The sequence below is a fragment of the Tachysurus fulvidraco genome, chromosome 15, assembly GCF_022655615.1.
Source record: "Tachysurus fulvidraco isolate hzauxx_2018 chromosome 15, HZAU_PFXX_2.0, whole genome shotgun sequence".
NCBI classification, from domain to species: domain Eukaryota; kingdom Metazoa; phylum Chordata; class Actinopteri; order Siluriformes; family Bagridae; genus Tachysurus; species Tachysurus fulvidraco.
This window is the reverse complement of record NC_062532.1, coordinates 20,543,995-20,562,162: the sequence shown is the minus strand read 5'-3', so window position 1 is coordinate 20,562,162 and position 18,168 is coordinate 20,543,995. Positions and strand designations below refer to the sequence as shown.

General features: G+C 41.9%; 3 protein-coding genes across 6 annotated transcripts; all 3 read left to right on the top strand.

Annotated features, from left to right (window-relative positions):
* The first annotated feature begins 99 nt into the window (after window positions 1–99).
* On the top strand, window positions 100–8,700 carry ddx42 (DEAD (Asp-Glu-Ala-Asp) box helicase 42). Of its 4 annotated transcripts, none has more exons than XM_027178872.2 (18): window positions 100–251; window positions 732–964; window positions 2,108–2,282; window positions 2,462–2,523; window positions 2,763–2,799; window positions 3,489–3,641; window positions 3,924–4,028; window positions 4,120–4,239; window positions 4,381–4,557; window positions 4,652–4,780; window positions 5,009–5,108; window positions 5,223–5,270; window positions 5,520–5,617; window positions 5,821–6,094; window positions 6,183–6,409; window positions 6,536–6,646; window positions 6,758–6,856; window positions 7,211–8,700. In XM_027178872.2, the coding sequence occupies exons 2-18, from the start codon at window positions 750–752 to the stop codon at window positions 7,784–7,786; spliced, it is 2,706 nt and encodes a 901-aa protein (XP_027034673.2). In that variant the 5' UTR covers window positions 100–251; window positions 732–749; the 3' UTR covers window positions 7,787–8,700. The 4 variants fall into 4 exon arrangements, with proteins under 4 accessions (XP_027034673.2, XP_027034674.2, XP_027034675.2 ...); XM_027178873.2 differs by having other exon boundaries at window positions 101–224; XM_027178874.2 differs by lacking the exon at window positions 100–251 and adding an exon at window positions 404–530.
* Window positions 8,701–10,079: 1,379 nt separating this feature from the next.
* On the top strand, window positions 10,080–11,996 carry LOC113663514 (zona pellucida sperm-binding protein 3-like). The gene is made up of 8 exons (XM_047800609.1): window positions 10,080–10,662; window positions 10,740–10,858; window positions 10,946–11,049; window positions 11,122–11,299; window positions 11,368–11,485; window positions 11,568–11,653; window positions 11,723–11,814; window positions 11,890–11,996. The coding sequence occupies exons 1-8, from the start codon at window positions 10,114–10,116 to the stop codon at window positions 11,949–11,951; spliced, it is 1,308 nt and encodes a 435-aa protein (XP_047656565.1). The 5' UTR covers window positions 10,080–10,113; the 3' UTR covers window positions 11,952–11,996.
* Window positions 11,997–14,355: 2,359 nt separating this feature from the next.
* LOC113663519 (zona pellucida sperm-binding protein 3-like) lies at window positions 14,356–17,418 on the top strand. The gene is made up of 8 exons (XM_027178824.2): window positions 14,356–14,932; window positions 15,009–15,127; window positions 15,215–15,318; window positions 16,556–16,733; window positions 16,802–16,919; window positions 16,994–17,079; window positions 17,147–17,238; window positions 17,312–17,418. Exons 1-8 carry the CDS (start codon window positions 14,387–14,389, stop codon window positions 17,371–17,373), a joined length of 1,305 nt encoding a protein of 434 aa, XP_027034625.1. The 5' UTR covers window positions 14,356–14,386; the 3' UTR covers window positions 17,374–17,418.
* Window positions 17,419–18,168: the final 750 nt, after the last annotated feature.

Sequence of the window (18,168 nt, the reverse complement as noted above, 5' to 3'; positions counted from 1 at the left end):
AATTCTAGTTATTATTATTATTATTATTATTATTATTATTATTAGAACCATTATTGTCGTTGGTGACTTGTAGTAAATTGCTGCAGCACTTTAAATCTTAGAAAATTCACGTGTATGTTGACCAACGCCTTGAAACAATACGTTCGAGCCTCCTAAAACATCCACAACACGTCGCTTCTTAATGACGTAGTACGCAACAACGGGCAGCCAGACTGTAACCGACGGTAAATTTCCTCTGTTGTTTATTTCAGGTACTCGCTTCTCTCATGGCTACGTGCTACATTACATAATTCGGTGCAAATGCAAAATAATAATAACAATAACAATAATAATAATAACTTCACTCCGAACCTAAAACGTAACGTCATGTTTATTTCATGAGGATAAAGCTGTAACCTTTATGTTGCGCACGCCCACTTGCTCATTGAGCTAGTTAGCTTCTTGGCTAATTTGGAGATTAGCAAGCTAGTTAATTAGATACGTGTAATGAAAGTGAAGCATACAGTGATACAATTACTAAACGAATATATGTAAGTCGGTATGTGATTGTCTGGGATCAGCTGACTAGCTGTGACTAGCTCGGTGCCATAGATGCTAACAAGTGCTAAAGAGTTTAGCATCCGTTTTGCTAGCTAGCTGAAAGTGTGTGTGTTTTCTGAACGCAATACGAAAGTAAACGTGTTGTCTGTCTTTTGTTTTTGTAGTTGACTTTGTGCTGTGCTTAACTTTAGTGTTTAGAAACTGCAGCTATGAATTGGAACAAAGGAGGACCGAGTGGTAAACGTGGATTCGGCTTCGGAGGGTTTTCTCTCTCTGGGGGTAAAAAAGAGGAGCCTCGGCTGAACCAGCAGTCTCACGGTTCGTTTGGAAGCTCGGGGTCTGCAGGAGGTTTCGGGAAAAACCAGCAACTGCCTGCGTTTTACAAGATCGGAACCAAACGTGCCAATTTTGACGAAGAAAATGCGTGAGTGAAAGTCACAAAGCTGCGAAAACCATCAGAAGTCGCTCTATTTACATTTACGTTTCTGTCATTTAGCAGACAGTGACTTGTGATTCGAACCCTTGACCTTCTGATCGATAGTCAAACATACATTTACATTTACAGCATTTAGCAGACGCCCTTATCCAGAGCGACTTACATTTTTATACAACTGAGCAATTTATGGTTAAGGGCCTTGCTCAGGGGCCCAGCAGTGACAGCTTGGTGGACGAAGGAATCATTTACATTTACAGCATTTGGCAGACGCCCTTATCCAGAGCGACGTACATAAGTGCTTAAATCTCTAACATTGAACACATTAATGCTGGCTCACTAGGTTACATACTTAAGATACCATGAGTTTAAAACATTTGTTCAATGAGTTACAATGAAATATGTCAAAGGTTGTGGTTTATTCTATCTATCTATCTATCTATCTATCTATCTATCTATCTATCTATCTATCTATCTATCTATTTATTTATTTTTTTAAATGCAAAAGATAAGGAAAGAAGTGCTAGTTGAAGTGTTTCCTGAACAACCTACTGATTGGTAGCCCAACACCTTAACCACTAGGCTACTACATCCCATGCTACACGACGTCAACTTTTGCTAATCTGCATATCGGTTATTCATCATTCCTCATTAGCATATCATATGCTAATTTACGTCTTCTGTAATTTTGTTTGAGATAAAAAAAAGTGTGAGAAAATCACTTAAAGTTTATCTTCCACCGTAGATGCCACATTCATATTGTGGTCTTGACTATTTGTCGTTGACAATATTAGGAAAATATATTTTATTATTCTACTAAACAAGGTTCATAGAAAAACACACATTCATGAGTAATAATTAGGATACAGTAAAGTGGTGGGATTTATCTTGTATTTCCAACAAGATTCTAAAGTCTGATTAAGCAGTTTAGCACAGATGGGCATCTGGGGATTAAGGGGTGTCAATATTTCCAGAGGAATTTTTCCACAGCCGATATGATGTGTGATATGATAATGCTCTTTTTTTCTGTGAGTAATGATAGGTGGATGATCATGTATGTATGTATGTATGTATGTATGTATGTATGTATGTATTTTTAAAGTTATATTTTCCAATTTCCTTGTTCTTCCCAAGCTATTTTGAGGACGATGAGGAGGAATCAGGTGCCGCAGATCTGCCTTATATCCCAGCGGAGAACTCTCCTACTAGGCAGCAGATGCAGTCTGGGGGGGGAGGAGGAGGTGGAGGAGGTGGAGAAGGATCAGACAGTGAAGATGATCCCCTTGATGCCTTTATGGCTGAGGTAGAGGTGAGAACACGTACACACACGAAGTGTCACGGACAGAGTGTTATTGAGCATCTTTACACAACATGGAGGAAAAGAGCAGAACCACTGGCTGGCTAAAGAGGGGATTAGTCAAAGAAGAAAACTACTAAATACATATTGAATATAATTCTAACTTTTTCTCTCTTTCTAACCACAAATAGAACCAAGCAGCCAAGGACATGAAGAAACTGGACGAAAAGGAAAAAGAGAAAAAGCTGACCAAGTAAGATTTTCACCAGAGATGACATTCTTACCAAAATACTAATATCGGGTTCTAACTAGAACGTTTTCAGTTGAACAGTATTTAGTAAGAGCCTAATATCAGATATTTTTATCTGTGTGTGGATGATATAAGATGAAATGGGAGGGGTGTGTTTTGGGGTTGGTGGTGGGTGGGGCACTTTCACGGGTAATTGAGCGAGTCGCAGGGAAGTTTTTTTTTTCTCCGCTTGTTTTTTCCAGGGGTATTCGAGATGACATTGAAGAGGAAGATGAGCAAGTGAGTGACCACATCATCAGCATACCTCTACTTCAAGAACCTCTTTGCCTCAATTTGTATCTCCTCTTTCATTTTCTCCACTCATCTTTCTACCTGTCCATGTAACGCTGCAAATTAAGCCTTACAGGTTGCGTTTGTTGAGTGCTCAAAGAAGCTGTGTAGACACACACACACACACACGAGATCCATACATGTGATCCGCTTGAATTTGGAGCAATCACAGATTCAAGAACGGCTCATTTAATATATATATATATATGTGTGTGTGTGTGTGTGTGTGTGTGTGTGTGTGAGATATATCACACATACTGTACATGCATACAAACTATATATATTTATATATATAGACTCTAGCCATTTTGATCAAAGGTTTATTTAATGTAATCGTGACATCACATTTATCTAACAGTTGCTGGTGGGTGGACAGATTGCTCATGTCAAAGCTAACCATGACATTTAGGCTGCTAACAGTTGGTGTTTCTTCAGTTACGTTCAACGCAGGCATGTTGGCGTTGTCTGATCAGATGCCAGTTAACTGCCAGCCTTACTTAAGTTATTTGGTTTCCTTTCACTTCCTTCCTCCATCCAGAACCAATGCTATGTTATTATCAGTGTGCAGTAATAATGATGGCACCGCAGCATTATAATCCATGTTTCTGACCCGTCCTGTATGACTGTGTTGCGTGCAGGAGGCTTATTTCCGTTACATGGCGGAGAACCCGACAGCTGGGCTGATCCAAGAGGAAGAGGACGATTCCGTGGAATATGACAGCGACGGGAACCCCATGGCCCCAACCACTAAAAAGATCATCCTGCCTCTTCCTCCTATTGATCACTCTGAGGTAATGTTGCTACATACAAAGCACAACACGCCTCCTAAGAGGAGACGAGAACAGACAACTAGTCATGCGTGTATAAAGTCTAATAGGCTGTAAATAACCTGGAACAAAAAACCCTTAATGTCCACATCTCGATTAGAATACAGTGTAGTATCTGTATATTAAATTTATATCAGACAAAGAATTATCAACTGTTTGGGGAAGAGCTACATATTCTAGTCGTACAAACGTTCATCATCAGCGGCTATATCATGTACCGAAGAGAGTGTTGTTGTCGTCTCGTAGATCGACTACCCTCCTTTTGAGAAGAACTTCTACGACGAGCATGAAGAGCTCAACATCTTGACTGGAACACAAGTGGTGGAGCTGAGACACAAGCTGAACCTGAGGGTTAGTGCTTTTTCACCTTCTTCTCTGTTCATGATTCGTCTCTGTGTAAAATGGGATTTTGTGATGCAAGTTTTTTTTTGTTTACGGACAGGTGTCTGGCGCCGCTCCTCCTAAGCCCTGCACCAGCTTCGCTCATTTCGGCTTTGACGAGCAGCTCATGAATCAGATCCGCAAGTCCGAGTACACGCAGCCTACACCCATCCAGTGCCAGGTGACCCAAGAAATAACTTGTGTTAGATTAGATATAAGATCAACGGTGCACACCTACTAAATTCTCCAGGCCAGTATGAAGGCTTTCTCACGGAATGTATAAAGTGAAAGTTAACGCTGCGACGCTGTTCCTCTTGCTTAGGGTGTCCCCATAGCCCTGAGTGGCAGAGACCTCATCGGCATCGCCAAAACGGGTAGCGGCAAGACGGCCGCTTTCATCTGGCCGATGCTGGTGCACATTATGGACCAGAAGGACCTGGAGCAGGGCGAGGGACCGATTGCTGTGGTCGTCTGTCCTACCAGAGAGCTCTGTCAGCAGGTCATATTTGCTAAAATCTTTGGCACTGAAGTGTGTGTGTGTATGTGTTCGATTTTCTCAGTAAGGATGACTAGCTGTGTGTTTGCTTGTGTAGATCCACGCAGAATGTAAACGCTTTGGAAAGGCATACGGCCTGCGATCGGTGGCCGTGTATGGAGGGGGCAGCATGTGGGAACAGGCCAAGGCTCTACAGGAAGGGGCCGAGATCGTCGTGTGCACTCCGGTAAGAGACACCCGGCAGCATCTGTGCATATATTATATTATATTACATTATATTTTTATTTTATAAGTTCAGATAGATTCAAGACTCAGGTTAATGTGTTCTTTTTTAATTAGGTTACATTATTCTAACTAAATGATCATTAAGCAGACCTACCTATGTGCCTCTACTGCCTGTTTTGTTTCCGTACCACACGATATGCTGATATCTATCACACACATACACACACAGGGCCGCCTGATAGATCACGTAAAGAAGAAGGCGACATCCCTGCAGCGAGTGACCTATCTCGTGTTTGACGAGGCCGATCGTATGTTTGATATGGGCTTCGGTAAGTCCAAACAGTCCTACATCTTCTATTAGCATTACTTATGTTAGCGTAATTGGTTAATCCACTATAAAAGGTCAATTTATACACCATTTCTGATTTTGCATTTGCTTTCAGAGTATCAGGTGAGATCCATCGCCAGCCACGTACGACCAGACAGACAAAGTAAGTGCCTTTACTTTATGCATCCTTATCCTTGCTTATAATGTAATATTCAATTGATCACAACAGGCTGAAATGATATCGATACTGACATACGACGTACATCTTGAGTGTTTTATTCTTCCGGAGTTCCGAAAAATAAATGATTAGATATTTTTTGTTTAAAATAAAAAAAAAAAAGGGCACGAGTTTACGTGCATTTTTGTCTTTCTTACTTTATATGCATTTTATCTTCTTAATTTTTTTCATCAGCTCTGCTGTTCAGTGCCACGTTCAGGAAGAAGATCGAGAAGTTGGCACGTGACATTCTTATTGACCCGATCCGCGTAGTGCAGGGAGACGTCGGAGAGGTGTGGAGGTTTATTTATTTTCTAATAGCACTGAACTTTTTTATCTTAAACACCTATAGTATTTTAGCTACGTTCCGTAAATATACGATGGAGGTTTGAAATCCATCCTAGGGCTTACTTCATGGTAAGGGACAGGACACACTTCAGTACATGAGGTTTTAATTCTGTCCTTCGTCTTTGTCCTGTCTCTCTCTCCGTTCCAGGCGAACGAGGACGTGACCCAGCTGGTGGAGGTGCTGAGTGGCACGGATAAGTGGGACTGGCTGACGAAGCGACTGGTGGAGTTCACCTCCTCTGGCTCCGTGCTCATTTTCGTGACTAAGAAGGCCAACAGTGAGGAACTGGCCACCAACCTGCAGCAAGAGGGCTACAGCTTGGGCTTGCTACATGGAGACATGGACCAGAGCGAGAGGAACAAAGTCATCAGCGACTTCAAGAAGAAGAACTTGCCTGTCCTGGTGGCCACTGATGTCGCGGGTAAGAAAGTTAGAGCTGTGGTATTTATTTATTTTTTTGCCAGAATTCTATTATATACTGGGTGTTTTTTTTTTTTTTTTAATCCCAGCTCGTGGATTGGACATACCTTCAATCCGTACTGTTGTAAACTATGACGTTGCCCGGGACATCGACACACACACACACCGCATCGGCCGGACAGGTCGCGCCGGAGAGAAGGGTGTGGCCTATACTTTGCTCACGAGCAAAGACACCTCATTCGCTGGTGACCTTGTCCGTAATTTAGAGGGTGCGAATCAGAGTGTCCCGAAGGAACTGATGGATTTGGCCATGCAGGTGCATCACGTGTCCTTTATTCCCAGTCATTTGTCTACTGCTTAGTATAAGTTTAGATACAATTTCAATATCCAAAGTGTTTTAGTCCATTCATCTGTTTACTGACTCTTTCTGCTTCTCATCCAGAATCCCTGGTTCAGGAAATCCCGTTTTAAGGGTGGAAAAGGAAAGAAGCTGAATATCGGAGGCGGAGGTCTCGGCTACAGGGAGCGACCAGGCCTAGGATCTGATTCCTCAGTGAGTTTTTGACTGAACAGCTAAACTATGGATGACATAATAAATATGTAGATACATTTTACTTCAGATCCTTTTCCATTCTTCTGTCTGAATCTTTTTGTCTACACCCAGGAGCGCAGTAGTGGTTCTGTCCTTGGCAACTACGAGTCCTACAAACCCCCAAGTGGGGCCATGGGAGATCGCATGGCTGCCATGAAGCAAGCTTTTCAGGTAACTAGCATGCATTCGAACCTTTCTCCTCTGGGTTTCTGGTTGGGTGAAGCTTCTACGGCGAAACAACTAATCGTCATAAAGATTAGGAAAGTTATCTGGTCTTTTATGGTGACTGGATATCTCAGTACTTTACTTATTGTTCCAGTGTAAAAATTAAATATCTTCGGGTCCTCAGGATGGTTTATGTTGCTTCCTGAGTTTCCTGTGATATACGGACGCTGAACCGTTAGTTTTATACTATGTCAACAGATTTCTGACTGTCGTGCTGTAGTTTTCTGAACAAGCTGAAGCCAATAATACATTTGTATACCTCGTTTTAACACTCTTCGGCTCTCTTCTGCTTTATCTTAGGCCCAGTACAAGAACCACTTTGTGGCAGCATCCAGCAGCTCTCCCAAGCTCAGCGCTCAGTCAAATAGCACCTCAGGTTGGACAAGTGCAGGCAGTCTGAGTTCTGTGCCCTCTGGATCCCCTGAAGGAAGCCGTACGTTGTTATCTTCCTCCCCGATGCCCCCTCCTCCTCCAGTCACCAGTCTGGGCACTAAGCTGACCGGCTTTAGCAGCTCGGGCTGTCTGAGCTCTCTGTCAGACTCTCACTCCTCCTCTTCCTCCTCCTCCTCCTCCTCCTCTTCTTCGTCCAGAGAGGACTCCCGCCACGACAGGAGCCGCCATGGAGACAGCCACCACCGCCACAGTGACCGGGATCGGTATGGGGACAGGGATCGCTACGGCGATCGTGACAGGGACCGCGATCGTCACAGCGACAGCCGCAATGGCGACGGTCGCAGGGAGAGAGACAGTTGGAAAGGAGATAGGGAGAGCGGAGAAAGGGAGAGCGGAGAAAGGTCAAGCTCACACAGAGGAGGCGAGGACAGCTTCGCTGTTCCAGATCCACCAAAACGGAAAAAGAGCAGGTGGGACAGTTAGAGAGAAACCAGCAGGAGACCTCGAACGAGCAGCTCTGAGATCAGCCAGCCTTCACAGCACAGTCCATCTGTCTGCTGTCCCTCAAATGTCAACATATAAAGGGCACTGAAGACTGAGAGAGTTACATCTGCCTGTTCTCTTCAGTAGATTCACTGTCACTTTTTCCGTCCTGCGGCTGGTCGCGATGTTTTAAGCTGTAAATGAGAAAGTATGAATTATAGAGATGTGGAACAGTCATGCAGGCCTTTCTCTGTATGTGTGAGTGTGTGCGCAAATACATCTTTCTGACCACAAAGTAATGTTTTGGGGAAGAGATTATTAGGGCTTTTTTTTTTAGGGTGCAGGAATGACTTTGGTTCCTAGTGTTGAATTAAAAAAGAGAGTTAAACAATTTCAACATTTCTGTGATTAAAAATAAGAATTATTCAAAGACTTAGTCATCGATATAATGATCCAAAGTATCTGTGAGTGATCTATTTTGTAGGTTTATGTCTTTGTTCTCTATTTTGAGCTTGGTCAGAGTTGTGCCCTTATGTAGTCTCCTTCTATCCTCTCTGTGATTTTGTGTTATTTTAAAAAGAGAAATTAAGTATGCTAACTAGGTGACCTTAAAACTCATGGCTTTAGTTTGGTTCCTGGCTCTAAATAAAGTGAAGGTATTGAGTCATACTCCGCCAGTGATTACATAAAAACCTTTTAAAACATCAAAATCTACTAAGTAGGGTGGAGGCCTGGAATAAAATGTGTGACGTGTATTTTTATTCCAGTCTGCTACATTCTGAAGGCTTATCTAAACACATTAAACACTTTTCTTGTATTTCATCCATTTCAACCATTTTGTGATCCTGTTACAATTACATAAATCATACAGTTATCAACCTGGATTTCAATAAACGTGTTAAGACCTTGTCGAATAATGCTGTCTTTATTTTCTATGCGTTTGTGTCTGCTGTGTGCAGTGAATAATTTTTATTTTGATGCTTATGTGCATTCGTTTATTTTTCTATGGTAATTTATCTTCCAGAATGTTTGCAGAAAGCATTATAGCTTTAAAAAAAAAAATAAATACTAGAATAAGTATCACATTGAACATTATTTTTCCTAGTTACAATTTTGCAAAGCTTTTAGGAATCCTGTGCTTTGGTATGGCTTACTATTGTTCTGGCTTGATTCATAAACATACCGTTTAGATAATGTGCACGTTCCTTTAATAAGAAGGTCCTGTAGTGCTAGGTCTTCTCTAAAACTTTACTAAATGGCCAAAAGGAACAGGGCGTTTTTTTGTCTACCCAGTTATTTTGGCTACAGCAATTCAATTCAAGTTTATTTCTATAGCGCTTTTTACAATTGACATTGTCTTAAAGCAGCTTTACAGAACATAAACATAGAATGAATGTTAATATAAAGAATAATATAATACAAAATTCAAGATTAATATTAGATATATTTAAATGTGTATGTATTTATCCCCAATGAGTAAGTCTGAGGTGACTCAGGCAGCAGTGGCAGGGAAAAACTTCCTAGAATTGAAGGAAGAAACCATGACAGGAACCAGACTCAAAGGGGAACCTCATCTTCATATGGGTGACACTGGAGAGTGTGATTATAAATATACAGTCTGACAAATGTTGTACTGATGTAAAAGATCCCATGGACTTCACTTCTCCGCTATAGTATTGCAGAGTCTATTAGACCTCTAGATGCCTCGGGATTCTCACAGAGTCGGCTTCGTGTCAGTCTTCATCGCACAGAAGACTATTCTCCGATGCTCTGGTACAATTTCTGTATGAATCGTGATGGGTAGAAAGAGAGAAGCAGTGGAGAGGGATTAATGTAGCTGCTGTTCATAATTCATTTGCAAGTCAGATGTAATAGTGCACAATATTATGGGATGTATTATGTGTACACCTGACTAAAGAGATGAGTTTTTACAGCAATGGTTCTAAATTAAAATGCATTGGTATGTTTGTTTGCTGCACACAAATCAATAAGTGTCCAGTGACAAAACAAGACATATTTAATGTTATGTACACACTAGTCGCTAATAATAAGTTGTATGACATGACAAGTGTTAAGTTCTTTAAAATTAGTTTAAAGAAGCTAATTGGTCAGTTACTGAAATTGTTTTGGTAATTGACCAAGACAATGTGCCGAAGACAATTAATCTCCTGGTCCAATCACATGCAAGGAGTATTCAAATTCTAATTGCTGGCATCTGTGAGATGAGTAGCTCAACAGGTTGAATCAATCAACAAGAGCAGAATTACTTGCTTAAATAGGAGGTACTCTGGCAGTACTGGTATACTTGAAGTTGTCTACTAGCAGCAATGGGCTTTAACCAAGTAAAGCTTAGTGCACTGATGCTCTTTGCAGTTGGTGTGGTAATGGCACAATGGCCAGGTTATGGCACTATGCAAGATCCTTCTGGGCTATCTTCCAAGCCAGGGTATCCTTCAGTGCCAGTGAACACTGGTTTGACTTCTCAATGGCTTCAAAGGGACCCACAGGCTGGAAGCCCTCTAGTAGCCCCACATGGATTGCAGCTTCAGAATCCTTCAGGTCCTCAAAGCCAGCAAGTAGTGCAGCAACCAGCAAAGAAAGTGACTTGGCGTTTTCCAGCAGCACCACAAATCCCAACTCCACCAGCCCCAGTGCACTTTGTAAGGCAGTCTGATCCTGTTCCTGCCCAGGGTGTAACAGTAAGGTGCAATGAGACTGCAGTGCGTGTAGAGGTGAGAAGGGATCTGTTTGGAACTGATGCACCCCTCAATATTGCTGCCTTCACACTGGGTGGCTGTGCTGCCAGGGGGATGGATGCTTCTTCTCAAGTCTTCATCTTTGAATCTGCTCTGTATGGCTGCAACAGCAAGTTGACCGTAAGACTCCTGTTGCTAAATCCCTTGGTTTGGCTTTTAAGCTTTTCTGGCCTTTCTTAAACTGTTTCCTTTTTCAGGTGACTGCAAAGGAGATGGTCTATATCTTCTCCCTTGGTATGGCTTCAGTGCCCTTAAGTAGTACTCCCATTCAAAGAGTTGCTGCTACTAAGGTTTCAATTGAGTGTCACTACCTCAGGTATAGTTCTGTACCAAAACCCAAACTGCTTTAGATACTTGAGAGGCTGTACAAATTATTGATGGGTCATGTTTGAATGCTTTCCAGATTCCACAATGTGAGCAGCAATCCTCTTATGCCTGCTTGGATCCCATATGCTTCTGCCCAAGCTGCTGAGGAACTTCTTGTTTTCTCCTTGAGGCTTATGATGGGTCTGTATCCCTAGTAGTGCAGTTGTGCTCTAGGTGGTTTTTGAATGGTTACTAATATGGTTTCTTTTGTAGCTGACTGGACTTCTGAAAGGCCGTCCAACCAGTACTACCTGGGTGAGCTCATCAACATTGAGGCCTCTGTACTGCAGTTCAACCATGTACCTCTGCGTGTCCTTGTTGACAGCTGTGTGGCCACCCCTGTCCCTGACCTCAATGCCATCCCTAGATATTCCTTCATTGAGAACTATGGGTGAGTGCAGTTCTCCTTCTTGCTTTGCAAGCTGACCAAGAAAGCCTTAACCCTGTAAATCCTTCTAGGTGCATGATTGATGCCAAGCTTACACACTCCAGCTCTCACTTCTTGCCTCAAACTCAAGCATCCAAACTGAAACTTCAGCTGGAGGCCTTCAGGTTTCAACAAGTGAACAGCAGCATGGTAGGTAATGCTTGTCTGGGTGGGGCAATGGCCATGTTGAGCTGTCAATAACACTATTTTTTTTTTTTTTTTTTTAAACCAGGTTTACATTGCATGCCTCCTAAAGGCAACTGCAGCATCTGCCCCTGCTGATGCTGAGCACAAGGCTTGCTCATTCCTCAACAATGGGTATGTTTCTGTACTATAATAGTGGTTTTGCTGATGAGCAGTGACTAACCCACTACTGTTTCTTCCTAGCTGGACTGCTGCATATGGTGCTGACCAGGTATGCAGTTGTTGCAGTAGTAGCTGTGCTGGGAGGAAGGGCCGTGACCTGGCATCAGAGCAAGGTATTTGTGGAACAAAGGTGGGGTTTTTTTTTTTTTTTTTTTTTGTGCCTTGCTAAAATTGTACTTTATTTGCAGGTCTGCAGCTAGTGAAGGAAGTAAGCATTGGCCCAGTTGTTGTTCTGGACAATGCTTGGTAGTCTAATGACTTGTTCATTTGCCTCAATAAACTGTTATGAAACACATTTCTCTTGGAGGTGTTTTTTTGCTTTCTCATCCAAACAAGGCTACATCACTACACATGTTGCACACAGCCAATGTACAAGCACATTCTAACAATTGGACAAAATTAAGTGTGCAAGGTCATCCAGGTACAAATGGGGGAACTCCTATGCCTCTTTTCCCCCAGAAAGAACGGGGTGCTGGTTCAAAGTGAAACCTTCTAAGAACCAATTTGCCTTTCCACCGGCTAGAGATCCATCACAGCGCTGAGTGTGACGTCACTGTATACATGTCACGTGTCCCAGCAACGTGTGCAGCGGCAAACACAACAATGGGGGATGTTGCTTTACTGTTAATGCTCATGGCTTGGTGAACCTACATTGGCATCCAAACGCGGCAAATAAAACGTGTACATGCAGCTCTAAGTTTTGTTTTGTTTTGTTTTTTCATTTAATTGTCATCATTGATTAAAACAATGCTTGTGACATTTTCTGGGTTGCTGTTTCAAATTAATGATACATTATTGTAGCTGGAAGTTTGTACCTTGTGTGCAGTTCAGAGTTCTCACAATACACTTTTCAAAGCAACGGTGAAGCATTGCCTCTGAATGATGGAGGGAGGGGTTATATATATTTTTTAATTAAAAGGATTTGTATATCCACTCAATAGTCTACAATATAATATCCAAATAAACATAGCGTAATTATAACAACTTGGTGGGATATTCAGTGATATTGGCTGTGCACTATCGACTTTTGTGATTGGCCAATACCAGCAGACTGGAGCCAATGGAAATGCTTCTCTCCTTCAGTGTGCATCTTTATTCCTCTGAGAACTTCAAAGTGGACCGCTTGAGTCTATGTCTATAGTTACTTAAACTAGGAAAAGCAGAAAAGCATATCAGAACACACGTCAAATCTTGAGGTGAATGTGCTACAATCCCTTTTCACTGCTGTCAGCCTAAAAAAAGAATCTGACCATATGTTGGGCACAGGCTCATCCAAACTGGACAGACCACGCAAAAAAAAAGACCACACAATTGTCCAGTTTGTTTGAGCTTGTGCTTAAGATTCTAGCTCTTGGCTGACAGAAGAAGAACCTGATGTGGTGTTCAACTATTGTAGCCTATCCACCTCAAGGTTTGATATTTTGTGCATGCTGAGATGCTTTTCTCATCTCAGCATGGATGTAAAGAGTGATTATATGATTACTATATCCTTCTTCGCAACCAAAACCATTATCCTCTGATATCACTTAAGATGATTCCACATAATTCCACAGAATCGTCACACAATCAACGTGTTTTGTGTGAAACAGAGATCAGCAGGTTCTGAGATGCTCAGACCTGCCTGCCTGTCACCAACAACCATGCCATGATTAAAGTCACAGAGATCACACTTTCCCCTGTTCTTGTGTGTGATGTAAAATAACCTGAAGCTCTTGACCTGTATCTACATTACTTTGCTTCTGTCAAATTACAGCCCGATTATATATAATTCAAAAATAGTACAAAAAAGAAAGCATGAAGCTAATTGTGAATGTTTTTCCTTGGATAGCCCTAGAGCTGTAATTGCTACTAAGACTTTTGCAATCAAGTCTCCATCATTGAACATATGATAAGTTCAATTAAATAGGCTTCAAGCTAAAACTGTAATAAAATGAGGTAAACTATGACACACATATTTGTTAGTTATATAATTGTAATTGCTGCGATGGGTTGGCACTCCGTCCAGGGTGTATCCTGCCTGGATGCCCGATGACGCCTGGGATAGGCACAGGCTCCCCGTGACCCGAGGTAGTTCGGATAAGCCGTAGAAAATGAGTGAGTGAGTGAGTATAATTGTAATTATAATTTGTATGTTATATAATTGCTTGGTGACTGGTTTCATTGTTAAAAGTACTACACAAATGAATTTTTATTGAATTGAATATATACATAGTATAGATTCATATAAGTAGTCTTGTATATTAGATATCCTTTGAAACAAGCACAGTTGGAAACAACATTTCTGTATTTCTGATTTCAATCCATAAGCTGATGATGTTCACTGGCTTTATAATAATTATACTTGCATATTTGTTTAGCAACTCCAAAAACATTTCATTTCTTTGAATTTCTTTTTTAAGCAAGCTCTCGATCAGAGTCTACAATTTAAATTCTTTTTTTAGTTTAGCAAATTGCCTATCTAGGTCATGTGGTTGAGAAAATTAATAAAAATAAGCTCTTGGCCAATCAAATGCAGGGAAGGTGACCTTCTAATTGCTGTCTTCTACCAGGCAGCCTAATTTGTAACTCAACAGGCCCAGAAGAACATTAGGATAATTAGAAACGTTTGAAGTCATCCTGAAATCACCATATAAATAAGAGGTTGTCTGACAACTCTACTGTGCATGCAATTGTCTGTCAACAGCAATGGGTTTCAACCAAATGGAAGTTGGTGTGGTTGTACTGCTGCTTTCAGTTGGGTTGTCAACAGCCCAATGGCCACTAAAGGAAGCTGTTCTAGCTCCTCTTGGATTTCAACATAACAATTCAGGGTATCATTCGGTGCCAGTGAACACTGGGTTGAATTCTCAATGGCTGCAAAGGGATCAACAAGCTGGAAGCCCTGCAGTAGGAGTGCAGCTTCAAAATCCTTCAGGTCCTCAAAGCCACCAAGTAGTTCAGCAACCTGCAAAAAAAGTGACTTGGCGTTTTCCAGCAGCACCACAAATCCCAACCCCACCAGCACCAGTGCACTTTGTAAGGCAGTCTGATCCTGTCCCTGCCCAGGGTGTAACAGTAAAGTGCAATGAGACTGCAGTGCGTGTAGAGGTGAGAAGGGATCTGTTTGGAACTGATGCACCCCTCAATATTGCTGCCTTCACACTGGGTGGCTGTGCTGCCAGGGGGATGGATGCTTCTTCTCAAGTCTTCATCTTTGAATCTGCTCTGTATGGCTGCAACAGCAAGTTGACTGTAAGACTCCTGTTGCTAAATCCCTTGGTTTGGCTTTTAAGCTTGTCTGGCCTTTCTTAAACTGTTTCCTTTTCAGGTGACTGCAAAGGAGCTTGTCTATATCTTCTCCCTTGGTATGGCTTCAGTGCCCTTAACTGGTACTCCCATTCAAAGGGTTTCTGCTACTGTGGTTTCAATTGAGTGTCACTACCTCAGGTATAGTTCTGTACCAAAACCCAAACTGCTTTAGGTACTTGGGTGGATGTACAAATTATTGATGGGTCATGTTTGAATGCTTTCCAGATTCCACAATGTGAGCAGCAATCCTCTTATGCCTGCTTGGATCCCATATGCTTCTGCCCAAGCAGCTGAGGAACTTCTTGTTTTCTCCTTGAGGCTTATGATGGGTTTGTATCCCTAGTAGTGCAGTTGTGCTCTAGGTGGTTTTTGAATTTACATTTACAGCTTTTGGCAGATGCCCTTATCCAGAGCAACATGCATAAGTGCTTAAATCTAACATTCAATACATTAATGCTGGTTCACTAGGTTACATATTTAAGATACCATGAGTTTAAAACATTTTGTTCAAAATTGCAATGAAAGTCAATTTTTTTTTTTTAAATGCAAAAGATAAGGAAAAAAGTGCTAGTTGAAGTGTTTCCGGGAAAAAGAAGGTCTTCAATCGCCACTTGAAAATACTTGAGAAGAAACCGACATGAGTGAGTCACATTAGCAACATGAGAGGAAAAGGACAGTTGATTGTCCATGACTACCCCAAGGTTGCAAGCTGTGGTTGAAGGGGGGAGCACACAATTGTGCAAGGATATAGCAAGATCATGACTTGGGGATGAATCATCTGAGGGTGGGAAAGAGAAGATAAGTTGTGTATCATCAGCATAGCAGTGGTAAGAGAACCCATGTGATGCAATAACTTCCAAGAGAGTGAGTATACAGGGAGGAAAAAGAGGACCAAGTACTGAGCCCTGTGGGACGCCAGTGGAGTCTGTGTGGAGCAGATGTCACTCCCTCCATGTTACCTGATATGAGCGTCCTTCCAGGTAGGAGGCAAACCATTCCCAAGCTGATCCGCAAATCCCAAGACTCTTGAGGGTGGATAAGAGTCTTGTGGTTGACCTGCATCAAACGCTGCTGAAAGGACAATGACAGTTTGGCTGATCTAGCAGCATGTAGTTTCTCAGACATCCAAAAGGGCTGTCTCTGTAGAGTGAGCTGTTTTAAAGCCAGACTGGTTGGGGTCATGGAGGTTGTTCTCTGAGAGAGAGCTAGACGGTTGTTTATAGACAATGCGTTTAAGAATTTTTGAAAGAAATGAGAGAAGTGATACCGGTCTGTAGTTAATGATGTCTGATGGATCCAGAGCAGGTTTCTTTAGGATGGGAATAACCCTTGCTCTCTTGAAAGTAGTTGGTGCCTGACCAGATGCTATGGATCTATTGACGATAGTGGAAATGAAGGGCAAGCGGTCTTGTGAGATGGTCTGGAGCATAGTGGTAGGGAGCGGATCCAATGGGCAGGTGGTAGGATTGCAGGACTGGATGAGTTGTAAAATCTCTTCTGCTGCCACAGTTGAGAAATGTGACAACGAAGGTGTCTAATGGTTACTAATATGGTTTCTTTTCATAGCTGACTGGACTTCTGAAAGGCCATCCAACCAGTACTACCTGGGGGAGCTCATCAACATTGAGGCCTCTGTACTGCAGTTCAACCACATACCCCTGCGTGTCCTTGTTGACAGCTGTGTGGCCACCCCTGTCCCTGACCTCAATGCCATCCCTAGATATTCCTTCATTGAGAACTATGGGTGAGTGCAGTTCTCCTTCTTGCTTTGCAAGCTGACCAAGAAAGCCTTAACCCTGTAAATCCTTCTAGGTGCATGATTGATGCCAAGCTTACACACTCCAGCTCTCACTTCTTGCCTCAAACTCAAGCATCTAAACTGAGACTTCAGCTGGAGGCCTTCAGGTTTCAACAAGTGAACAGCAGCATGGTAGGTGATGCTTGTCTGGGTGGGGTGATGGGCATGTTGAGCTGTCAATAACACTATTTTTTTTTTTAAACCAGGTTTACATTGCATGCCTCCTAAAAGCAACTGCAGCATCTGCCCCTGCTGATGCTGAGCACAAGGCTTGTTCATTCTCCAACAATGGGTGTTTCTGTACTATTATAATGGTTTTGCTGATGAGCAGTGACTAACCCACTACTGTTTCTTCCTAGATGGACTTCTGCATATGGTGCTGACCAGGTATGCAGTTGTTGCAGTAGTAGCTGTGCTGGGAGTAAGGGCCGTGATCTGGCATCAGAGCAAGGTATTTGTGGAACAAAGGTGGGTTTTTTTTTTTTTTTTTTTTGTGCCTTGCTAAAATTCTACTTTGTTTGCAGGTCTGCAGCTAGTGAAGGAAGTAAGCCTTGGCCCAGTTGTGGTTCTGGAAAATGCTTTGTAGTCTAATGACTTGTTCATTTGCTTAAATAAATTTTTATAAAATACATTTCTCTTGCCTTTTTTTTATTGTTTTCTCATCCAAACAAGGCTACATCACTACACATGTTGTGCACAGCCAATGTACAAGCACATTCTATAAGAATTGGACAATTACCTGTGCAAGGTCCTCTGGGTACAAAAGAGTCTTGACTGTTCAAGCAAGTTCCATAGAGGTGGCCAATTCAACATGTGCATCTTTGTCCCTAATTTACACTTGAAACCCTTTTTGAGTGCATACTGTGGTTAGATTTCTGAACTTGAATTCTATACAGGAACAAAATTCTAACTTTTGTAGGTGATTGTCTTTCCCTTTTTGTCTGAAAGGATTAAAAGCTGTGACTTTACAATACAAATGAGAAATCTGACTTCATGACTGTTGGGAGATTTTCGATGTCAAGCTCCCAGTGAATTTTATTTTTTCTTTCCCTCTTCTAATTCCATATTGAAAAATGGCATAGTTGAAGGAATCAGAATTTGTTTGAGGTAAAGTGATTCTGTATGGGGAGTGGGTTCTTTTGGTTTCAATAATGGGGTGATTCTGCAGGAAGCTGTAACCAACCTGGCAACATACTTTTGTATAATTTTAGCCACCGAGTCCCTACCCTTGTTCTACAGGAAGACACAATCATATTTTTACTGTGAATACGGTTTTCCAAATTGTCAATCTTGGTCAATCTTTTGTTCTCACACTGCAGCTTGTACATTAGCCACTTGACTGCTATGGGTATTCTTTTTGAGGAGAAATCCACTGCTTCAT

Bases quoted from the DNA above. Each gene is read 5' to 3' on its own strand.
- ddx42 (XM_027178872.2), top strand. From the start codon at position 750: ATGAATTGGAACAAAGGAGGACCGAGTGGTAAACGTGGATTCGGCTTC. The intron at 6,647-6,757 runs GTGAGTTTTTGA...GTCTACACCCAG, and splicing joins GCCTAGGATCTGATTCCTCA to GAGCGCAGTAGTGGTTCTGT. The intron at 6,857-7,210 runs GTAACTAGCATG...GCTTTATCTTAG, and splicing joins CCATGAAGCAAGCTTTTCAG to GCCCAGTACAAGAACCACTT.
- LOC113663514 (XM_047800609.1), top strand. From the start codon at position 10,114: ATGGGCTTTAACCAAGTAAAGCTTAGTGCACTGATGCTCTTTGCAGTT. The intron at 10,859-10,945 runs GTATAGTTCTGT...AATGCTTTCCAG, and splicing joins ATTGAGTGTCACTACCTCAG to ATTCCACAATGTGAGCAGCA. The intron at 11,486-11,567 runs GTAGGTAATGCT...TTTTTAAACCAG, and splicing joins AACAAGTGAACAGCAGCATG to GTTTACATTGCATGCCTCCT.
- LOC113663519 (XM_027178824.2), top strand. From the start codon at position 14,387: ATGGGTTTCAACCAAATGGAAGTTGGTGTGGTTGTACTGCTGCTTTCA. The intron at 14,933-15,008 runs GTAAGACTCCTG...TTTCCTTTTCAG, and splicing joins GCTGCAACAGCAAGTTGACT to GTGACTGCAAAGGAGCTTGT. The intron at 15,128-15,214 runs GTATAGTTCTGT...AATGCTTTCCAG, and splicing joins ATTGAGTGTCACTACCTCAG to ATTCCACAATGTGAGCAGCA.